The 16,030-nt window shown below is 43.2% G+C and overlaps 1 protein-coding gene across 1 annotated transcript in view; it reads right to left on the bottom strand.

The window, feature by feature from the left end:
* The window catches only part of xpr1a (xenotropic and polytropic retrovirus receptor 1a), a 71,068-nt gene that overhangs the window by 13,436 nt on the left and 41,602 nt on the right, over positions 1-16,030 (bottom strand). The window contains exons 3-9 of the mRNA XM_005747543.2: positions 8,525-8,626; positions 4,844-5,064; positions 4,563-4,712; positions 4,387-4,470; positions 2,543-2,624; positions 2,279-2,466; positions 1,777-1,956 (exon numbers count right to left, since the gene is read on the bottom strand). Coding sequence (XP_005747600.1) covers positions 1,777-1,956; positions 2,279-2,466; positions 2,543-2,624; positions 4,387-4,470; positions 4,563-4,712; positions 4,844-5,064; positions 8,525-8,626 — 1,007 coding nt within the window. The remainder of the gene's footprint in view (positions 1-1,776; positions 1,957-2,278; positions 2,467-2,542; positions 2,625-4,386; positions 4,471-4,562; positions 4,713-4,843; positions 5,065-8,524; positions 8,627-16,030) is intronic.

Below are 16,030 nucleotides of genomic sequence, written 5' to 3'. Positions count from 1 at the left end.
TCACAGCTTAGACAAAGGACAGAGTAACACGGGGGGGCTTTGTAAACATGAGGCTTGAGATGGATATCTGAATTGTGTGAGATAGAGACGCATGCACAGATGTGCGCAGACACATTTAAATCGCAGGTTAATAAAATAGAAAATGCTAGAACAGCAGACACAGCTCAGAAATTTATTTCTAATCGGTTTTCCTTTGTTTTTATTTTAAATCTTTGTTGCGTTAGGATAATAATGCCAAAATAACACAGGAACAAAACTAATTACACCTCGTGCTTGCTACTGTATGTTCTCTACATGTTCTCACTGGTGTTTATTGAAAGTATGATTTAACCAGAGAATATTTTTTCTCTTCAGGACTTAAAACGTCTGCGTAATAAACCTTCTGTTTGCCACGGTTGTGTCTTTCTCTCCGACACTGCAAAGTGACAGCGTTCATTCCTCAGCACACACAGAGCAGGGATCTTACACCATCTCATCGTGTCTGCACTGGGTTCATGTTGTTAAAGCAGTCCGTATCAGCTGCTGTTTCACAGCTGTAAACATCTGTTACTGGACTTGCAGGAACCCTGACTGTTGGGATCATGCATCCAGTTTGAATTACAGACTTTTCAGCAAAATACCCAGTGACTCAAGACACAACTCCCTTTAGCAAGTAAGGTAGGTGGTATCTTACTATAATACACCAAATCTCTGTCTGCCTGTGCATTTGTTTCTTTGTTTCTTTGTCTGCAAGAAACAAAGAAACAAATGCAACCAAACACTGCTCAGAAAAATTGGAAAAATATGTGGCAATGTGTTAGGAATGAAAGGAAGCCACATTATTTGATGGGAACGAAAATCTACTGTGGGCTGAATTCAAGACAACCCAAAAATCTAAGTGAAAACTGACGAGGCAGGTTTGCCGAGTTTGGTCAGATTTCAGCCCCCGTGTGCTTTTATGCATGTCTGACAATGTCAGGACATGATGGTGACCTGATCACTGAGATCCTGGGCAGTTTGAGCTGGGAGCATTGGATGGATGGAAACACAATGTCCCCGAGGTGATCTATTGGATTTAAGTCGAGAGAGCGTGGGGCCAGTCAATGGCATCAGTTCCTTCGTTCTCCAGGAGCTGCCTGGATGTTGTGCCCCAGGAGGAACCCAGGAGCCACTGCACCAGCGCAGGGTCTGACGATGGGTCCAAGGATTTCATCCCAATACCTGACAGCAGTCCATGTGCCCAATGCTGGCAGCAGTGACATTCCCCCCAGCTAAAGGCAAACTTACAGCAAAGCAGGAAAAACTGTCTGAGGCGCCCACCTGTACGATCGCTCCTGTGCAGGCGGCTGTCTCATTGGTGCCCCTCTTATTAACAACCTCTGCTACTTAAGTGGCTAGATCAGTGCCCACAGGTTTAATTGACTTGATGCTAAACTCTGATTTTTACTTTAGCTTTTTTTGAGCTGTATATAGTGATGTCATCACAGACCCTGGCAACCACTTAGCAACCGGGAGCTGTTTTTTGCCTTTCTAAACCTACAACACCTTATGAAAGCAGTCTATCATTTCAGTTTCCTGACAATAGCATCTCATTTATTTCCACAAAATTTGGATTGTACCTGCCCACAAACCACCTAGCAACGGGCTAAAATGACCCTTTCAGGCACGTCATCTATCACCTCTATTTTGTTTACTTTTCTCATTGTGATTAAGCACATCAGTGTGCAATACTCTAGCATGGGCGTGGACTATTTACTATACATTAAAGGAGCATTTCCAGTAAACGAGTTAACCGACCAGCAATTTGAGGAGCCAGAAACGTGATTTGTAGTAGCAGGTCTTGAAGGGGTTGATGAGGAAGAGCACCATGAAGCCATAAAGGATGAGAGGGTTGGCCTGCATGGGGATGTAAGTGTACTGCGAGTAGAGACAGGAGAGGATGCTGAGACACCACAACACGCCCAGGAAACCAGCAATCTGCAGCACAGGAAGGAAAAAATGGCTTTAAAAGAAAGCTCCTTTGACACATGATCACCATTAACCCAAAAATCAGAATAACGAGTGAAAAGAGGTTCTGCTTTCAGTTCTGGGTCACCAACAAAACCCCGTGGACATCTAAAGGTAGTGCTTCTACTGAATCAAATCTTATTTTACATGAAAATCTGTTCCTTGAATCATAATTACCCAGCTAAACAACCATGTTTACTCAGGCTAAACCGTTTATGAATCCATGATTGCCACTCAGAGATTTGAGCAATTTTCCAGGATCTTCTATAAGACGAGACGTCTTTTTTCTCACCTCAAACAGGTGTTGGTGCGAGAGGTTGTTTCGTGGATTGATCTCAAAGATGAGGACGTGGTTGACTCCAGCCTGTCTCCATCCATAGGTGTTGATGCCCAACAGGAAGAGGAACTGGATCAACAGGAAACCGCCCCGATAGATCCGCACCATAGGCCAGACGTTCTCAGAGCGGAAGAACACGGCACCTAAACAAACCGCAGCATGTTTACTGCTTTATGAAGATGAACTATGACGCCGGGGAAAACAGTAACTTAGACTTACCAGTGATAACGAAGCAGATGGCAAGAATGATGAAGAAGCCACAGTAGAGACCCACGCGAAAGGTCGTCCAGGCCAAAGCAGGCTGAACCAGGCAGACAGGAATAAACCGGATTAACGTGACGACTCACACGAACACGTCCAAAGACGCTTTAGACAAAACGTCATGCAGCAATGAGTCACAGACTCTAAACCAATTTCATTCCTTTTACCTGCTCGTAAGCATAAATATATTTATCACACACACAGGAGACACGGAGAGCTCACATGTTACACACTTTAAACCAGACATGACAGTAATTAATGCAGGAGCAAAAGATGCATTGGAGAGCCTTGTTTTTCTCCTGAATGATATCCCGTCTGTTCAACAGAGTCGAGGCACTTATAAAATCAATACCGAAGGCTCCGATGGTTTCCTTTGTCTTTCTCTCAATCTTTCTCACCCCGCTGGCTTTATTTCTCTTTCTTTTAAAAACTGGAATGTTTTGCTTTTAATTGTATTTTTTTATAGTTAGATAAATGCAAACATATTGCATGCTGGGATATTCTTCAGCAAGCATTTCAACATTTGTTCTTCAAGAGGTGACATCTGCAACAGCACAATTACAGAACAGGGGAGGTATGAGAAGCACATTCACTAGCAACTTTTGACTTAAGTAATGAAGCTTCTATCCAAGTTCAATAAAGATGATCTTTAACCACTGATTGACCTGCTTTCCTTGAAATTCAGGCTGTTAGTCTATTCTTCACGTCCACAAACTCAACACTGACATTGTTACTCTGGTTTGATTATTTTCTTGCCCCATCTTCAGTCTCGGTTCTGTAAATATCAGTGATCTTCTGCCACTTGGACTCTCGTTCGTGCTACCCTCTTCCACCTGTCCTAACCTCCAACTTCACCTTCAGCATCTACACTCTGGGGATCCTGTTCTAATCACTATTGTTGCTGGGACTCTGCTATGATGGTTCATTGGAGTCTAATTGCCAAAGAGCTCAGAAAATCAAATCCCTTAAGTCAATAAATAATGTTGAGTTTTTCTAAATGATCTCTCTTTATTGAACTGCCTTAATTATTTAAGACTAGACTCAACTAGGTGCTGGACACATTCCTCAGAGATCTTGGTCTATATTGACAGTTGATGCATATTTGCCGTCTATATCCAGTTCTATCACATTCCAAAGGTGCTCTGATGGACTGAGATCCAGTGACTGTGGAGGCCATGAAGATGAGGACACTGCGGTCATAAAGGGATGGACATGGCCAGCAAGAATACTCAGGTAGGCTGGAGCTACCATGATGGCCACTTGGTGCTAAAGAAGATAGTATCCCCCACACTATTACACCACCAGCACCAGCCTGAACTGTGGATGCAAGCATGGCTCCATCCTTTCACGTCTGCTTGCATCCTGTCCAGCAGTGCCAGTCTTGTCTGGTTGTGCTGAGCCTGTGTGAACTGTAACCTTACGCTGTAGCCATCTGCTTCGAGGTTTGGCATGTGTGCTCAGAGATGCTCTTCTGCACAACTTGGTTGTGTTATTGTTGCCTTCAGCCTGTCAGCTCAAAGCAGTCTGGCTATTCTCCTCCGATTTCTAACATCAACAAGGCATTTTAGCCCAGATATTATCTGCAGTATATCAGATCATTCTCTGTAAACTCTACACGTGGCTGTGCAGGAAAATCCCAGCAGATCAGCAATTTTGGAAATACTCAGCCGAGCCTGTCTGGTACAAACAACTGCGCCATGTTCAGAGTGACTTCATTCACCTTTGTTCCTCTATTCACCTGTTCATATAGCTGATTATGTATGAACAGGTGTGTTTCCAGTGTAATCAGCTGTGATTCTGACCTGAGCTGCCCCCAGAGGAGGAACTCTCAGCCTCTTCATGGCCCTTTGACGATCGCCTCCCTCCAGCTCTGTGGTCACCAGGGTCTGGATACAAAAACAACCATTCGTTTCAGACATGTTCGTTTTTTCTACACATGTCTGACATGTAGTAAAGTCCACGTGTGGCAGGTAGGCACCTCCGTCTCAGTAATGAGCTGTGTGATCTTCTTGCAGGTGTAGAAAGGTGCCACCTCCACATGAGCCACACGCCAGTCCGCCCCGCGGGAAGTATCCAGGATCTTGTCATGTTTCTTCAGGATCTTACGGAAACCAGTGAAGTTCAGGTTCTGTGGGAGACAAGAAGAAACCAGCAGCTACAGACCACACCAGACTGGAAAGAGACTGGAAAGGATATGTAGTCTGATCAAACGACTGCAGGTGACATAAAGTGATCTGAGTGTGTAGATGCACTAAAAACCTGGTAGTTCTGAAGCAGGATGAGGCTGAGGTAGAACTCGCTGAAGGCTAGCTTCAGGTCTTTGATGTTGTGGTGTTTGCAGCGCTCCTCCTGCGACAGGTGGAACCTGGTCTTGCGTTTCCGCAGACCGGGCGAAGCATTGCTCTCTCGCTGAGCGTCCAGTGAAGACTGCAGCTCGTTCTGCAGCGTCGCAAATCGTCTCTGGGCCTCGGCAAGCTTCTCTGCAGAAGGACAATGAAAGGATGTCACATACATCTCACATACTGTGCTGTGGACACACACACACGTTTACACACGTTTACACACGTTTACACTTGCACAGCACAACTTCCAGTTTCATCTACTGTTAAGCGTGTTGATTGTTATTATAGCCACTGTGTATTTGCACATATTATAATGAATATTATACATTTTAGAGGATGTGTAGAGTAATACAAAAATAATAAAGGTCCTAATAAGCCCAGCGGAGCTGTTAAAAAACAGGTTGTTGGTTTGCTTGGACTTTTATTTTGGAAATCTTAATATTATTCCTGCATTTGCGTAAAATTAGAGCCTTTACTTTGGTCATTTGCTGCTTAACCTCGATATTGTTAAAATGCAAAAAACTGCTGCAGCAAATAACAATAAAAATGATTCTTTATTTCTGCTTGTTCCAGGAAGCAGAAGCATGGAGACTCTTAGGCTGACCTGTGAATGCTGCTGACTGAGGAACCATTATCTGGGTCAGAGATAGGTTAATACAGCCAGAGAGACAGAATGAGAGAGGAGGGGTAATCACACGCTGCTTGGACAGCAACCTGCATTTCATTAACTTCTCCTGCAGTTCAACTCACTTTTCCAACAAGCAGCTCTCATTTTCCTCCTGCTCTTTGTTTAAATGGTGAATGACTGGTTCTTATACGCCGCTTTGTCTGCTTTCTGTCTCACGTCCACAGCACGTCGAATGCATCGTGAGCAACTCGGGGTTCAGCAACTTGCTCAAGGACACTTGGGATGCAGACCGGAGTACCCAGGGAACCATCAGCCTTGTGATTAGCAGATGACCTGCTCTATATGCTGAACCACAGCCACCCGAAACAGGTCAGAATAACTAATCATTTAGGCCTGCTCTGATGTGAACCGGTGTTTGGTGTCCTCCCAAACCTACAAGGTTCTTTTCAAAGCCACCTACTCTCTGTAGCAGGCCAATAAGACCTGCAGCCCCCTCTTTTTCCCTTTTCTTTGCTGTTTCCTGCTCTGTTCACATGGTAGTGTTTCTTGTTTGTGTGCAAACATACATTTTCCTGCATCCGGCTGGTTTGTGGAACAACCTGTTTCAAAAAAAGAATAACTAATCATTAATAAATGAAGCCAGTTTCTTCTCATTTAACTTCCTGTTTTCTTCATTTTCTTCAATGTATTTGAATAAAACTCTTTTTCAAACTGAAAATAGAAGTAAAGCTAACATCTGTTTATCATTGTTTGCACGTAGATGGCAGCTTAGTGGCCTGCTTTCCATTACATCCTCATGCTCGTCAATCCAAAAGTAGAATGACACAATTTCTTTGTCGACATAAACAATGTTTTCAGGGTATATTACTACAACCCTGAGTATTTCTTTTTCTACACAAGAGTGGAACCTGCCCAACAAAGATTTTTCCTCTTTATGCTATTCGATGTCACATCGTGGGAAAGCGCAAACTTTGCTTCGACATCCAAACTCGCAGTAATCCCTCAACAGGCACAGAAGCATACGAACCAATGCTCCACTTAATGCTCGTGAGAAAGTCAGACTGCCTTGAGGTCAAGAGTGCAGCGTCACATCAGAAGATGTGGCTGGACAGTTCATCTGTGTGGGGCTAATGAAGCTGAAAGAGACAGGTGTTGGTTGGTTTAGGTTTCAGCGGCGTTGTCTTTACTGTGGTGTTGTTTTCAAACACCTTTTGTTCTTTCTCAGCTTCCAGAAAGTGACAGGGTGAAATCCTATCAGCCTAAAACAGCATTTCTTCATTTCTTTTTGTTGTGTATTTAATCCACGATGATGAAAGTGTTGTTGTCCAACAGACTGGATTCTAGCGCTTTGCAGCAGGATGGCTGTGAGAGGTCAGGGACCCCTTTCAGAGGGAGAAAGCTCAGTCGAGGCAAGTGTCTGATGTAAAGTCAGCACGCAATTTATCTCCATCTCTGCTTTAAACACACACACACACACACACACACACACACACACACACACACACACACACACACACACACACACACAGCTCTGTAATTTCTTGCTCCCTCCTCCTGTGTGTGGAAGATAAACAGGAGATGTTGATGTTTTCATGCACAGCTTTAACCGACCTCGGAGCTGCTGAGGACTCACTGACTCACTGTTGTAACCCTGATGTGACTCATGTCACATGCCACACTGAGACGTATGACACCGAAATGACTGTTTTCTTCTGTTATTCGTTATTCATAGTCCTTCACTGACAGACAATAACATGCAATTTTTGTTTTTTTAAAGGCACTACTGAGCTCTACCAACAGGCACCAACCTGCCAATTATAAAGCAGAGGTAGGCAGATTGATCTAAATATTGATAGTATCAATACCAACGCTGGTATTAGTATATGGGCGTACTAGCGTGATGGGATCGATACTTTCTATCCTCTAAGTTTAGTTCGCAGCCCACTCAGTTTTATTAAATGATTCTTTTTTTCTCGTTTAATGAGAAAAAAAGACCTCAGACTTGCACTATGAAAAATGTCTGTTTTATTTATAGGTGATATCACATCTAAACAACAGAACTGAACCCAAACAGCAGTTTAAGTTTCAAAATTTGTAGCGTTTTCTCTCATTATTGTAGAAAGTAAAAATCACGATGGTTGGTGGTCATTTAAATATGTTGATGATGATTTCTCTCATCAAACCGTGACACCGCGCTCTCCTCTATAAGCTGCCTTTGTAAGGAAAGAGCGCTGGTAACAGCAACGCTCTGAGAAAAATCAAGACATTCAAAGTTGGTTCAGCTTCATGGTAACGAGGTCCAAAGTGATTTATACCACGTCTGTTTGCTGCTCTCGCCATCAGTCTGCCAGAAACACCCCATCATTACGAGCTGGGACAATCTTCCCGGTCAGCCTTGGCCGGCCGTTGACCCAGCAAGTCTGCAGTTTCATTAACGGCCTCCAGGGGAAGCACGGTCTGCTGTTAGATAACATCACTTCACTCAGAGCTGGAGCTCAGGACCTTCTGGTACCAGAATACCAGAATATATTATGGCTTCCATCTCATGTTACACAGTACACACATTCCCCGCTTCACTCCCTGAAATACACACAGGCAGGCCTGCTCTGAAACGCGACTACTGCTGGCCATGTCTGAACTCAGCACAGAGTAAATAAACAGTGTGAATTATGCAAAAATGCTAAGAAGTAAATGAAGATACAGCTGATACGAGTCTTTACATATTTACATGCAATATGTGATTATAGAAGACAGGTTAAAGCATTGATTTGTGATTAGTTCCAGAGCTCGTTCAAAGATGGAAGTATTGTTCTTAAATGAAGTTAAGGTGATATTGCTTAACATTGATTTTTCTAAATTTGCCAGCTGAATAGTAACCATGAAATTTCTGAGACAACCTCTTGTAATCGACTTGATTTAATATAATCTCCGCCAATTATTGTCTCGAGAGTAAGTGAAGTAAATAAATACCTGAATAGAAAGTATTGATTTTCAGAAGCTCCTTCTCACAGGTCTGGAAAAACCTCTCCTCAAACTTAGCGTAGTATCTCTTCACCGTGTCTTCATCTGTGACTGTTAAAAGAAAGAAGCGATGGTTATTAGCAGTGGTGAGTGTGTTTACTGCAGCATTCAGCTAAATTAGCAGGTTATCATTTGTGGGACTCCCACTCCACTCGTGTACACAAATCCACAGCTGCCAAAGCAATTAGAGCAAAAATGTGAAAAATGTAACAACTTTGTGTTTTGTTTGTTTCAGTGTTACTACAGTGGACTAAAGGGACATGCAATAGCTGCCATCTATGTTTATCAGTGACTGGGTGATTTAGCCAACTGGCTAATCCTCCAAAAACACCACGTACCCTTTAAGGGTTCATCAGCGACGAGGCAAACAGACGTCCATTCAGAGCTACAATTAGATCAGCAGCTTCCTCCTGTCTCTCCACTGTCTGACAAAACCCTGCATGTCTTTTTCAGGACCAGCCAATTCAATCAGCATTGATGCTCCGTCTCAAATGATCCTCTGCCTCATTCACAGCAGGCTACCCAACACCTGACAGAGCTTAAATGCAGCCGAAGGCCAGTTACTGCACACGCACACACGTGCGCTCACTTCTGCAGTGCATGTTCTAAACACTGCTTTAAATTCATCATCAGCTCGTTACTGCAATGATGTTCAAATCCTCAGACAGCCTTTATTCATCAGGGGTCACCTCAGCGGGTAGCACTGCATGTTTGATTTGACAGCTGTTTTTATGCTGGATGCCCTTCCTGACATGACCCCAAAGGAATTATTATCTCTCCCAGGAATGAAGCAGGAAACTAAGGAGCTCCTCAGTGTGACAATAATAATAATAAACAGTTTCCTAAAAGACCGGAAACATTCAGAGAGTCGGACTTGTTCCATAAATATTTGACTGAGCTCAACTCTGTCTGTCATGTTCAAAACAGCAAAATGAAAAAGGTCATTTCAAGTGGAACAAAGAGAAATGTAGGTTTGCTGGATAAAGCAGCTCTTCTGTCAGATCCACCGGTTACACAGCTCTGTAAACACAAGCTAATATATAAAGTAAGCTAGGCTGCAGGTGGCATGTGGACAGGCTTTCTATTGGCTACAGTAATAACAAAGAAAGCCGCGGGCAGCAGCCTGTCGATATCACAACACACACACACACACACACACACACACACACACACACACACACACACACACACACACACACACACAGCAGTGTATGAGACTGTGAAGGTGAAACAATCTTCGACAGAAGTTTTAAAGTCCAACCGTTTTACAAGAAAAATAAATGGAAAAGCTGCACAGCCCCACACAGAGATAATCAATGGATAGGTTAATTAAAAGGTTATTCGACAGGTGAAAATATGAATAGCTGTAAAATTACAAATCCTCTGCAGCACCAGAGAGGAACACCTGCTGACAAAATAGCGTCCATGTTAACAAAAACGTCGCATGTAAAAGAAGTTCTAACTCAAAACCTCCAAACCAGATCATCATAACATCATAACAAGGCAACACGTGAACAAAGAACTGCATCCGGTTTATTTATGAATGAATATGCAGATTTCATGCACTGTAGTTTGCAGGGGAGGAGAAAGTGGCCAGATTATGGTACAGACTGAGGTACAGTAAGTATAATTGCAAAATAAGACAATATTTATGTTACAGAGGAAGTTAAGTATGAACAGTGGAGACCAGAAGAATAGAAAACATCGACTAAATCTACTAAAGAACAAATGAAAGGTGGACAGAAGAAGAGTGACTTAAAGAGAAGCAGATGGTTTCCAGTCTGTCTCATCACTCAGGTCCAGTTGCAGCTCAGGTACCTCAGCACCTGCAGGCTGATGGGGTCACTGACTGGATGGATGGATGCTGACCAATCGGCTGGCTAGTATTAGCAGCTTAGCTGAACGACTGAGTACCTTGCTGGCCGGCGTGCTATGGCACAATGACTAATGATCCAACTCACTCCTTCACTTAGACTTGCAGGCGAGCAGCGAACTGAGCTGTAATGTAATTCAAAGTAAAAGGTTGGCCTGCTAATGAACACTTTGCATGGAAGAGCACTAAAGGATAGAGACACAGTAAAGCGCTTAGTGACCTGTGAATCATTCAGCATGAGGTATAAAATAACCAAATATATATAAAACCATTCAATCATGAAAAATTCAAAACCTTTTCTGAAAAATAAAAATAAGCAGTTTGTACAGAAGACTTCAAACTGGCGTCACTTAAGAGACAAAATATTTTGCCATGTTTTTTAAAAAATACGTATACATTTGATGTCGACCTTCCTGTGGTGCTCAGTAAAGGGCAGGTGAATGTCAGGAACATTACCTGTGATTCTGATGAATGAAAGAATAACATTTGTTTCTTTAATCAGCGTGTCGAGCACTAAATCACATGTTCAGAGACATTTTGGGTGAATTAAGCCCACATATACTGCGAAATGTTCTCCACCCTGGATTCTGACTAACAGAGCGAGCGTGGTGGTGGGAGAGGAGCTGTGCTGCATGAAAGTGTAGATGTGAGGGCAGCTCTCAGGTAGGAGACGGGCTATGAAATGACCTTTGCTTTCTGCTCGCCTAGCACACAGAGACGCTCTTTATGCTGATGCATTTTGTGTGAGGTGTTGTGATGTGTAGGAACAAAGGCAACAGCAGGAGCAGGGTTCATCTTTGATTGCGTCCTCACAGCTGTGGCTTCACTAACAGGCTCGCCGCTGCTGCTGCTGCAGGGATCCTGGCACCTAGCTCCTCTCAAACCCACACTCCATCTTTATTAGCATACATGAGTACTGTTTACACCTCACAGTTACATTTCACGTGCTTCACGTGTCACTGCTGAAGAAACGCAATGAAACCTAATTATGGGAACATTTGAAAGTCATACAACGACTGCGGCGCGTTGCGCATCTTTGATTTAATCAGTGCTGTCAGTGTTCATGTTAATGTCTCTGTCAGCGACACAGTGGGTTCTCTCATTATCTCGAGTCTGGACGGTTCATAGCTGAGATGGCTTCACAAGCTTTCACTATACTACACGAATAAGAAGCTTCACGAAAGTTTAGAGTAAGAAATAAAAAGTGTTATCAAACTTCTTTAGGTAAGTTGTGCTCCAATGATATGCATGCATTCATCAATTAAGCATCATTCTGCCTGTTTAATAATTTCCTGTTTTTGTGGAGATGGCATCGGCCCTCTGTGACTCACCTGCAGGACAGGTGCACCCCTCTCCACGCCGTCTTCCAGCGGGCGCCACAATGTCCACTGTAATCCTGGATGTCCTGGTTATTTGTTTCTTGCGTGTTTGTGTTTGTGTCCTGCTGAGCACTGTGTGCATTACTTCTGTCCACACACCTCAGGTCTCAGCAATAAACACTACTGTCTTCTGTTTTTGTAGCACTGAACGGGACCTTCAGAGGATTTGTGAGGACATTCAGTCAGTAATTAAGACGTTTATACACCCGACCAATCACCACAGAAAATTTACAGCAGCCGTGCTTCTCATTTTGCTCACGGCTACATGACGACTATTTTTCTAGGCTGTAATTTATCCAAAGCTGGAGAAAAATCAATATATGGTTTGATTAGATTTACGAACATTTAACAGCTGTAAAACACGAGCGCTGGCTCGGTGCTCTCAGCGCCAATGAGGCCCAAATTTATTTTTCTCAATCTTGAGTGAAAATGCACAGAAAACAAACAATAAACCTCAACAACAGACAGTGCTGTGCAAAAGTCTTGAGCCAACCACCATGTTTTTTTTACTATATTTTGCTTCCAAGGGGTCAGACTTTTTTTTTAAAGGCTTTCTGACGCAGTCCAAAGTTTTTGTTTCAGCCGAGCACTGATACTCTTCAGTCCTGTACCTGACCGTTTTCTGAGGAATATTTATTTCTTTAAGATACAAACCTATGTAGCAATTAACAATCTGTCAAAAAACTGAATTTAAAAATCAGTGGCAACAAGTTTTATGGAGTGATGGAGGCAAATGTTTTTGGTTCAGATCACTGTGTACGGAGGAAGTCCAACACTGGGTGTAAACCACAGTGGAGCCTGTGTCAGGGTTTGGGGATCTTTCCCAAACTGATGGAATTCTGCACGGCCATGACAACGATCCCAAACACACCGTGAGGCAGTAAAAGCAAACCTGCACAGGAAACACTAAATTAAACACTCGCAGTCATGGATTGGTCTCCACAGAGCCCAAACCACAACATTACTGAAGCGGTGTGGGATCATCATAGGATGGAACAAAAGGCAGCGAACATCCAAAGAAGAGCTTTGAATGTCCTTGAAGAAGAAAGCTTCCCTAACAGAGTTCAGGCTGTGTTGAAGAATAAAGGTGGTCATATGAAAATGTGACTTTCAAGCTTGTTAGAATTGTGCACTGTTTTTGGCCTGCACATACTTTCCATTTTCAAGAGATTAAAGAAGGAGGAAGTTTTAAAAACAGTGGCTTTGTTTGTCCTTATTTTGGACTTGGTCAACTTCTTTAAAGAAAATACACAGAGAAGCCGAAAAAACAGGCAATTTGTATGAACTGTTCCCAGGTTTTCAAACAAAGGTCTTGATTTTAAATATTTTCCCAGTCTCTAGTTTAAAAAAAACAATCATATGTGTATATAATCAATTTCTAATCAGAGAACATGAAGCAACCCAAGCACATTTTGTGTTGCTGTCTCAGCCACTGTCAACAGCTTTACCAGGAAGCAGCCAGAGGAACGACTGAGTTTCTCTGCGTTCATGAGACAGACGTTGATACAACATGTCATTAGAACAGGAGATCAGTGCAGCATGTTGTGTTGATTCACTGGCTTCATGCTTTCAGACAAAGAATTGCGCTGGTAGCTAGAAAAACAACTCTTGACCTGCAGTATTCCCCGGGCGGTGTACAGAAGGCAGCCCCCCCCCTCGCCGCTAACCCCTTCTTCTGTAGACTGTATAAATAAATGATGAGACAGCTTCCCCACAACCCTACCACACTCACCCCTGAAACACTTCACACATGCATACACACACATACACGCACACACTCCCCACCCCCAACCTCTTATAGTCCCATAGAGGCGTTCTATGACGCGACTCCGTACCGCCAGCATATAAATCCTTCATGGAGACCCTCTAACTCGCCGACCACGAGCAAGATTTGGAGACAAGAACAGGAACATACCCGCACACCTCCCTACATCAACTCTTTATATATTTGTTGATTTAGTTTTTAGTTCAGACAATTTTTATTTTCCTTTACGCTGTCGCACGCTTCATGTAGACGACTGACCGGTTTGTCAGGAGGATATCATCTCTCATTGTCTCCATAACTCCCCCAAAACAAACACACACGAACCTCTCCACACGCCAATTCCATGTCCTTCTTTGTAAGGTCCATTTATCCCATTTAACGACACCTCGCTGTGCAATATACACTATATTCTGATGGCATTACTGCCAGGGGAGCTGAAAAGGCCATTACATTATGATTGCCGCTGTATTAGCTCCACTTATCTCTTCCCTGCAAGCGCACAGGTGTAAATCCCGAACAAAGAGAAAGACAAACTGAGCTATAAAAGCGAAGAGACTCGACTTAACTCAGATCTGATATTAATCTAGAGAGACAAAAAGAGTGGGTTCACATAAACAACTTCAACATCCTCTAGTGCCAGGCTGTAAGGAGGAAACACAGCAGTAAAACCAGCCCGACACCCCCACCCCTCCACCTCCCTTCCCCCATCGCGCCTTTTTTCTCACTTATTCCCATTCAGCCCTGCAGCCACAATTAATTCTACCAATCATCTCTCTCATCGAGGCCAGGGGAGCATTAAGAATGCACACTCACCGGGCGAGACTGCCAGCGAGGGAGGACCGGAGGAAGGGTGAGGAACTGCAGCAGCTCCGAGTTTATTGTGTGCTATTTATACTGCCAGACTGCAAGCTAAGCAGCTCCCTAAAAAAATAAAATAAAGCCTTGTACAGTAGTGAAACACACACTCGACACATTCTGCAAAGTGTTAATATCTTTGTCTTGGTGTGCGAGAGAAACAAATGAGGCACATGTGACGAGTAAATTACCAACAGCCAAGTGAATACTTGACGAGAGGGAGAGAGTGCAAGCAAGAGGCCAGATGGGGTGTGAGATGATCTTTGGACCCGAGAGAGAAGACAAAACATCCAGGCACACTGGAAAATGATGAGAAAATTATACTGGGCAGACGAGCAGAGACAGGCCAAGAAACACGGGTGTGAATGAACTCTAAAGGCAGGATTTTAAAGAAGGTAGGTTTAAAATTTGAATCTATCTTTAAGGTTCTTCTAAGTGTGTATGAAGAGTTTGATATCTTCAGGGTGGAAGCTGGAGCATCTTACAGCTCTGAAGCTGGAAGAGACACACACGATGGATAAACTCTGCATTTAATCAGATTACACAGGCTTGAATCAAACATCAACTATAACCACTTTATGAGGAAAGTAGCAGCAATAATTAGAATTATTAGAGTTGAGGAAAGCAAATTTAAAACTGCCATTAAAGTATAAGTTTAAGTACGTCTGCAGTCAAACTCACCGTTGCATTTTGTAAATATGCAGCGATTCTCATTTCTTTGTCTTTAGCTGGGAAAATGGAAAATACCTGCAGCGATTTATTCAAACGTACATGGAAACAGAAAATGAACCAAAAACAGAGTTTTGTATGATTCTAACAAGCCTGGGTGTTTGCTGGCTTTCGTTCTGATATCTATCAGGATGATCCCACACTGCTGCGGTGATGTTGAGGTCTGGCGAGGCCAATCCATGACTTTGGCGTTCCACTGTGTGTGTTTTTCTAGCCAGGATTGTTTTTATTGCAACGGTAGTGTGTTCATGATCATTGTCCCTTTCCTTCATCCAGGCCTGACGACTGGAATAGTGTCTATTTTGGCATCAGCCGGGCTCTGCTCGCTCGTCTTCAGCTAGTTCAGAATGAGGCAGCCCGACTCTTGACAGGCGCTCGTAAGCACGACCATATTTCTCCAGTCTTGGCTCGTTTACACTGGCTTCCAGTACGTTGTAGAATTGATTTTAAGTCTCTAAATGGATTAGCTCCGTCATACCTCTCTGATCTTTTAACTAAAAATACTGCAAACAGATCTCTCTGGTCAGCTGATAAGTTGCTTCTAGTTGTCCCTGTCAGCAGGCTCCAGGGAGACCGGGCCTTTGCGATTGCTGCGCCCGTCTGCTTCTTCATACTAGGATCTCTTCAACACTCGACGTCTATAAATCCCGTCTGAAAACACATTTTTGCTCTGTAGCTTTTAATTGTGACTGAGTTTGTTTTATTCTCTGTGTGTGTTTGTTCTACTTTTTGGGGATGGGTACCGGTTCTGACATAAACGGTAGTAACCAGACCGAAAAGCAGCGCACATTTCAGTGCTTTTTTTCCCCTGAGATGTCACACACTTTGGATTCTAGCCAATCATTTTACCTTTG

Source organism: Pundamilia nyererei, unplaced genomic scaffold, assembly GCF_000239375.1.
Source record: "Pundamilia nyererei isolate P.nyererei 1_Seehausen unplaced genomic scaffold, PunNye1.0 scaffold00199, whole genome shotgun sequence".
NCBI lineage: Eukaryota > Metazoa > Chordata > Actinopteri > Cichliformes > Cichlidae > Pundamilia > Pundamilia nyererei.
The sequence above is the reverse complement of the archived record's forward strand: the minus strand, read 5'-3'. Positions and strand labels throughout refer to the sequence as shown.